This window comes from Hylaeus volcanicus, unplaced genomic scaffold (genome assembly GCF_026283585.1).
Source record: "Hylaeus volcanicus isolate JK05 unplaced genomic scaffold, UHH_iyHylVolc1.0_haploid 12192, whole genome shotgun sequence".
Lineage (NCBI taxonomy): Eukaryota > Metazoa > Arthropoda > Insecta > Hymenoptera > Colletidae > Hylaeus > Hylaeus volcanicus.
In genome coordinates, this window is record NW_026533142.1 from 150,175 (window position 1) to 157,901 (window position 7,727).

Below are 7,727 nucleotides of genomic sequence, written 5' to 3' on the forward strand. Positions count from 1 at the left end.
GCGTTGGAGCTACCACATATCTTTTACAGGAGAGATGGTCTATTCCAACCTAACCTGAAACTTCTTTCATGAATATATCAACACGCCTGCAATATTTTCTAAATTTAAAGGCATTTTTCTAATGTAAATCGCATGTAAGCTTTCGAATAAAACCAAAATCAATAAAATCGGTCCACGTACAACTGAGATATCGTAATATCATGTCATGAATCTGCCAGAAACGGTATTTTTCGTATGATTTTACCGTCGTCAACCCTTAGCCAATAGGAGCTAAGTAAAAGCCGAGCGTCGTTCGTCGACTCTCGGAATCATTCGGTTCGGCATGGTCCGTCGGCCATCGAGCGTCGAGAGTCGAAACAAATGTCATCATTCATAACCTGCCAAGTGTCAAAAGTTTTTACACTATTGCATTATTAATTATATTTATATCAGCAAAATGTTTTCAATTTAGACTTTTTATGTAGGATTTAATAACAAATTGGAGCCAGTGTTGTAAAGTGTTGATCAATCTTGACTACAAGGTAAGTTGTCAAAATTTGAATTGCGAGATATCTTTATTCATGCAAAAAACTGGTTTTAATATAGATCCATACCACCGAAGTGTTTTGAATTTAAGCTTTTTATGCAGAGCTTGTGGAAATGAAGGGGGCCCACAGGATTGGAGGTTATTCGTTAACAAATTGCAGCAACTATTGTAAAATGTTTATCCATTTTCATTACAAGGTAAGTGGTAACAATCTGAATTGTCAGGTACCTTCATTCATACAGAATAGATCCATACCACTAACGTGTTCTTAATTTAGACTTTTTATTTAGAGCTTATAGAAATGTGTAGCATACGAAATTCAAGAAATACGAAAAGCGAGCGTACGAAACTTCTAGAACATAGGAGAGAGGCCGCCGCGCGATGCGAGACGCGAGGCGCGGACCGCGAACTCGCGAACCTTCTCGCCTAACGACGCGACTGTTGACAACCGCGGCCGCGGATAGCAACCATGCGATATAAATTGAGGGCTCGTAGAGGCATTCGGCCTATTTGCCACTCCGGGAGAGAGGACGAGGTAAGACCATCGGCCGCTCTCGGAACTCGGCTTAGGGACTCCGACAGGAGAGTTCGGCGATAATACCTGGACGCCTGTTGAGTAGGAGAAAACAGAACTACTCGTGGACATCCCAGTTAGAGCTAGGGGGAGGTTATTCCTGGACGTCCGTTCGTTTTTTGGAGAGTTCGGCGATAATACCTGGACGCCAATTACGAGCGGGAGAGTACAGAATGATTCTTCTATTTCAAAGATTGAAAATTGTAAAATATTGTCAAATGAGAAATTGTATTATGCTTTTCTATATAATTCCGTTCATTCTAAATTCCTGTTACAATTATCCATTCCCAATCCTCTGTATAACCATGTTCCTCACAATAAACCTTTGTCTGTCCAGAATTCTTTTCCTTGATTCCTTAACCATGGCTACAAACGGAGTTATTTTCGCATTTCATCATTAACATTAAAATTTTTTGCAGCAAGAAAAAAAATTGCAGGTATATATAATTATTTATAAATTGAACGAATAAGTGTTTATAATTAATAAATTATATGAAATATATATACACTACTACCAACAATTAGCGGGACACTTTTTCAAACCGTCGTAACTATGGGAGTTTTCAACCGATTGAAATGAAACTGCGTGAGGAGTACTTTTGAAGTGTCCCCTAGGCGTGTGCATTGGCGAGGGTTGACGCGAAGGGGTTAATTCACCCCCCTAAAGGGGAGGGTGTAGAAAAACGCCTCTTTGAAACAAGTCAGGGATGACGGAAGGGGTTGAAAAATTCAAAAAAACCTTTGGGGCGACACTCCTTGATGCCCACGACAAAATGCACCCCTTGAAATTCCTCTCGAACAAACCCACCCCCCACAACCTTCCACCCCCTCTAAAATCAACAATTTTTGGACGACAGTCTCGATTTTGGACTCAATGCATTCTCTGGACTCCCCTGATCCAGAAAGTGCCATCACCCATACCGTGGACCCCATAGGCACCCTTTGAGGGGTGGAACAGCTCGCAAATTTTCAACCCCCTTCATAAGGGAGCACTTCCACATCGGAGGACGATGAAATTCGTCATGTTTGTTGTTGATACGTTAAGGATGAATGCCGAAAAGGTCCCATTTCGAAAACTGCCCCCAGAGCTGAAGGGAGGGGGGCAGAGGTAGGGGTGGTCCACCCCAAAGTGTAAGGGTTGGAACGATGTTTCGTTGCGTGGAACACATGTGGTACGGTCCAAGGCATTGGGGCGACACAGTTTTGATGTCTTTTTTTCGCGTGAATGGCAATAAAATACGAAATTGTCGATTTTTTTAAAAACTCGCTTCCAACTTCAGGCCCATCTGCAGGGTGAACGAGTAACCCCGCGTCAACGCCGTTCGCGGATTCAGACGCGCGAATGCTTTATTAACAGATCCCCAAAAAATCAGATTTTTTGAATCACGCTTTCATTGTCAAGTCAGAGCAGATTTGAAAGAGTAGCAAGTGGGCCGGCATTCAGAAGCGGAGCGAGGGCCTGCACCCGTACGTGGTCAGACCAGACCAGACTCCAATTTAACGTGGGCTGACCACTACGGACGCAGGGTCTCGTACCACTTTTGAATACCGTTTCCGACCGCCCCACTATATTCGTTTTTGTTATCCCCTCTCCCTTCATTTTACTCTATTCAATTAAAGAAACAAATAATAATTTAGACTTCTTATGTAGAGTTTACAGAAATATCAATTTTATTTTTATAAATTTAAAATAGATTCTATATAATAAATTATTTGTAAAAAGAAGTGATATCCGATTAAAGACTTCAAAAACGTAAAAAAATTACGCCAAGTACATGAAAAAGTGGAAGGCTCAAGGTGTTATCATTGAAAAATAGAAGATCCCCATAAAAAACTACAAGAAAATAGAAAAAGATGTGAAATCGAAATAAGCTGCTAGATGATTTGCCTAGATTTCCGCGGCCTGGAAGTCAAATGCTTGGCGTGGCCAGGCAAGGCATTCTTAGATCATCAATACCTATACTTGCTCTCTCACAGACTTTTAGGTAATTTATCAATTTAAAACTCTGACAATATTGTGAGTACACTTTCATTGTATTGCGTTTTAAAATATTTCTAAGGTCATTCATCGACGCCAATACCTTTACTCTCACAGACTTTTAGATAATTTATCAGTTTAAAACTTTGACAATATGAGTACACTTTCATTATTTTGCGTTTTAAAATAATTCTTATTCATCGATACCTTGACCTTGCCTGGCCACGCCAAGCATTTGACTTGCAGGCCGCGGAAATCTAGGCAAATCATCTGGCAGCTTATTTCGATTTCACATCTTTTTCTATTTTCTTGTAGTTTTTTTATGGGGATCTTCTATTTTTCAATGATAACTCCTTGAGCCCTCCACTTTTTCATGTACTTGGCGTAATTTTTTTACTTTTTTGAAGTCTTTTATAGTGAGTTTCGGCCAAGTAGTGGGGAAACTATCCTGCTTGGGGATAATGGTATCTGTGAGGTTGCAGGCACTGGAACTATATTAATACAAAAATTAATAAACGGAAAATGGCGCGAGTCGCGAATTGAACACGTACTATATGTACCAAAAATGAGAAAGAACTTGTTTTCAATTGGTGTATTCATTGCAAAAGGTTATGAGGTAGTGTTTAAAGATAAATTAATGAAAATAATACGAAATGAACAAGTTGTAGCAAGTGGTATAAAACAAAACAATGAAATTTATCGGATGTTCTTTAGAGTTAAAAAACGAGGACTTGACTCCGAAGTGAATGTGTCAACAACAAGCGTCAAAATATGGCACGAACGCATGGGACATATAAATAAACGAACAATGCGGGAAATGGCAGACGAGGGACTTGTTCGTGGAATAAATCTGTCAGATATTAATGATTTTTTTTGTGAATCGTGCTCTCTTGGAAAAGCTCATCATTTACCATTCAAGAGAAAAGAAACAAGAAGAATCACAAAGCCTGGTGTAGTGATTCATACGGATGTTTGCGGTCCCATGTCTACACAATCTCTAGGTGGAGCCAGATATTTTGTATCTTTCAAGGACGATGCATCTGGCTATCGGTATGTTTATTTCATTAAACATAAATCTGATGTAGTTGACCGGTTTAAGGAATTTGAAAAAGTAGTAGCCAACAAGTTCGGTCGAACTATGAAAGTACTGCGTTCGGACAATGTACGAGAATACTGTAATCAAGACATGCGACAATATTTACAAGCTCGAGGAATACTACTCGAAACAACAGCACCGTATACACTACAGCAAAACGGGAAATCTGAACGTGACAATCGAACCATCGTCGAAAGCGCTCGTACGATGATATTGGCAAAGGAGTTGCCACTGTTATTGTGAGCAGAGGCTGTTAACATGGCAGTTTATTTGCTTAACAGGACAGTATCAAAACCAAATAGCGATAAAACAAACTCTTTACGAGATTTGGACAGATAAGGTGCCTAATGTATCTCATCTGAGAATTTTTGGTTCCAATGCTTTTGTACATATTGATAAACAGTTTCGAAAGAAATTTGATCCTACAGCAACTAAAGTGATCATGGTCGGATACCAAGGGGACTCGACAAATTATCGTCTGTACTGTTCAAACACAAAAAAGGTTACAGTCACGTGATGTTATATTCAAAGAAACTGAGTCAACAGGAGCTTTATCCAAACAAGAAGAAGACACCGATGTTATACTTCCATTCGACAAAAAGGATGGAGACGATATTATCGAAATAGACCAGGAAGATGAACGAAGTCTGGAAGAAGCAGCAGTCAAACGAAACATCTGGGACCGTCAACAAGTGGAGGAACCAGATTCAAGAAGAAAACTAAGAGACCGGAGTCTCATTCGAATGCCTCGCAGGTACGAAGTCAATGCTGCTATATATAATTGTCCAAAATCATTGCAGAAAGCCATGAACAGTCCTGATGCCAGAAAATGGGATGAGGCAATCAAGGAAGAGTTTGATGCCCATGAAAAGAACGAGACCTGGGAAATTGTGCCGAGAACACAAAATTTCAATCCCATTGATTCAAAGTGGGTATTTAAACTTCTGACAGATACGTCAGGCAACATATGCAGATACAAAGCACGACTCTGCGCTCGAGGATTTCTTCAAAAGAAAGGGATCGACTACGAAGAAACATTTGCTCCCGTTGTACGATATGACTCTCTGTGAGTACTGTTAGCCATCGTAGCCATAAAGGATTTGGACACCACAGAAGCCGAATATGTGGCTGCAGCAGCGGCTGCAAAAGAGGCAGTTTGGTTGAAAAAGTTACTGAATGATCTAGGTTGTTTAAGTGATGCTCCCACAGTTCTGTCAATAGACAATCAAAGTGCCATTAGGCTAATTAAGAATGCAGAATTTCATAAGCGCATTAAACATATCGATATAAAATATCATTATGTCAGAGAAGTTGTGGAAAGCGATGGAATAAATGTTAAATATGTGCCAACGGATCTTCAGCTTGCGGACTTTTTAACAAAAGCGTTAACACATTGACAGCCGGCCCCGCGAAAACGCGGGTTTCGGAGTCTTGCGGTTGAGCGCCGGCCCCGCGAAAACGCGGATTTCCGACTCTTGTGTTTGAGCGCCAGCCCCACGATACCGCGGATTGTTACACGATGTGTGAATGTTCTTTTGCTGATATGAGTGTCTTACATATCGATTCGTATTTAGTTGCCATGACTACGCCGATCTTTATTTGTTATACTGTAAAGACAAAACGTGCACAACTGTTCAGAAACAGTCCAGGCAAGAATCACTCTCGAGCAGTGTGTTCCACAAGCAGTACACCAGTCGTACGCTTCTGTTTCTGGTTGAACAGTATAACAAGTTTTTTTCTTTTGTGACATTTTACCCATATAATATGAGTGAAGTTTTTGCTGAGCATATTGCTGACTCTCTATTGGATTGTTCCATACATTCAGAAGATTCTGATGAGATAATCGAGGATAGCGATAGTGATGTGGGTCCAAGAAGACGATCAAGAGCTGTTCCACTACAGGATTCAAGCGATCCCGATGATTCCGATAATTCCACTGATTGTGAAATGCCCCCAGAATCGCATAATTACAGAGGAGTATGGTCAGATGTTGATGAAATTCCCAACATACCAGATTTTACTGGTGAGCCTGGCCAAAAGATTTTTCCGACTGATAAGAAAAGCATCAAAGAAGTCGTCGAATTATTTATTGGCAATGATTTGTTTGAATTAATGATCAATGAATCAAATATCTATTACCTGCAAAATAAGGACAATGTGAGTGAGACGAGTAAAATGTCAAAGTGGCGTGATATCACTCTAGCGGAGATGAAAAAATGTCTGGGTCTAATTATAATGATGGGACAGGTAAAGAAGGATATAAAAGATGAGTACTGATGCTCCGATTTTTATACGAGAACCCCATCCTTCGCCGCTATAATGTCACGGAATAGGTTTCGCCAGATTTGGAGGACGTGGCATTTTTCAAACAACGAAACAATAACTGGTGCTCATAAACTTGAGAAGATTCAGCCCATTCTGAGCTATTTATTAGATAAATTCAAATCGGTATATACGCCTAGGAAAGAACTTTCGCTTGATGAATCCATTATTCCGTGGCGTAGAAAATTATCTTTAAAAACATACAATCCGGCAAAGATAATAAAGTACGGTCTACTTTGCCGTATGCTATGCGAAGCAAGGACCGGATATGTTTGCAACATGGAGATATACTCTGCGGAAGGTAAAAAATTGGACCAGACAATTATGTCATTACTAGATAAAAATATAAGTTTGGGACACCACGTATACATGGACAACTATTATAATAGCATTAAAATCGCAGAATTGCTTATGAAAAATGGTACACGAGTTTGTGGTACAATTAGACAAAATCGGGGTGTTCCCGAGTCTTTACGGCATCTCAAATGGAAAACTGGAGAATATAGATGGACAAGAAAGGGTGAAGTTTTGGTACAGGCGTGGAAGCCGAAACAAAAGGTGGTATACATAAAACCGCATTCCGTCACAGAGTATAATAAATATATGATGGGTGTAGATTTGACAGATCAATATTTATCATATTATTTCATCATGAGAAAAACTGTGAAGTGGACAAAGAAGACAGTGTTGTTTCTTTTAAACTGCGCAATGTTTAATGCATTTAGATTATATACTGAATTAAACGGTAACATTATAAAATATAAACGATTTTTATATACTGTTGGACGTTCCTGGATCGAGGAATCCGCAAATGCTCAAGACTTAATTCATACTCCTTGTACTTCGCATTCTTCAAGTACCGTACTTGTTCCTATACCTCGCACACCAAAATTTGATAGCCCCCAGAGACTTTCGGGTGATATGAAGAAACATAAAGTTACCAGAAGTTTGGGATCAGGGACAAAAAACCGATACGTATGACGCCCATGTAGAGTTTGCGCTGCTGGTAAAAAAAGAAGCGAGAGCAGTTTTATGTGTGCTGAATGCTTAGTATCTTTACATCTTGGACAGTGTTTTCAGAAATATCACAATTGCGTTATATATACAGGGTGTCCCAAAACTCGGTGAGGAGCCGGAAATGGGGGGTAGCTGATACGAAAAACACTGACCAATCACAGCGTCCAAGGAGCGCGCGCTCAGAGCATAGGCGTAAGCCAGGAGGCTCGAGCCA

At 40.1% G+C, this 7,727-nt stretch overlaps 1 protein-coding gene and 1 long non-coding RNA gene across 2 annotated transcripts; both read left to right on the top strand.

Moving 5' to 3' along the window:
* Nucleotides 1–433: 433 nt before the first annotated feature.
* LOC128882826 (uncharacterized) lies at nucleotides 434–1,524 on the top strand. Its single transcript, XR_008458575.1, has 3 exons — nucleotides 434–521; nucleotides 586–723; nucleotides 817–1,524. It is a non-coding gene; the product is annotated as an uncharacterized LOC128882826 (long non-coding RNA).
* A 4,414-nt stretch (nucleotides 1,525–5,938) lies between these two features.
* On the top strand, nucleotides 5,939–6,451 carry LOC128882827 (uncharacterized). Its single transcript, XM_054134596.1, has one exon. It carries the CDS (start codon nucleotides 5,939–5,941, stop codon nucleotides 6,449–6,451), a length of 513 nt encoding a protein of 170 aa, XP_053990571.1.
* Nucleotides 6,452–7,727: the final 1,276 nt, after the last annotated feature.

What these genes read in the sequence shown, in the direction of transcription:
- LOC128882827 (XM_054134596.1), top strand. Translation starts at nt 5,939, where the DNA reads ATGAGTGAAGTTTTTGCTGAGCATATTGCTGACTCTCTATTGGATTGT.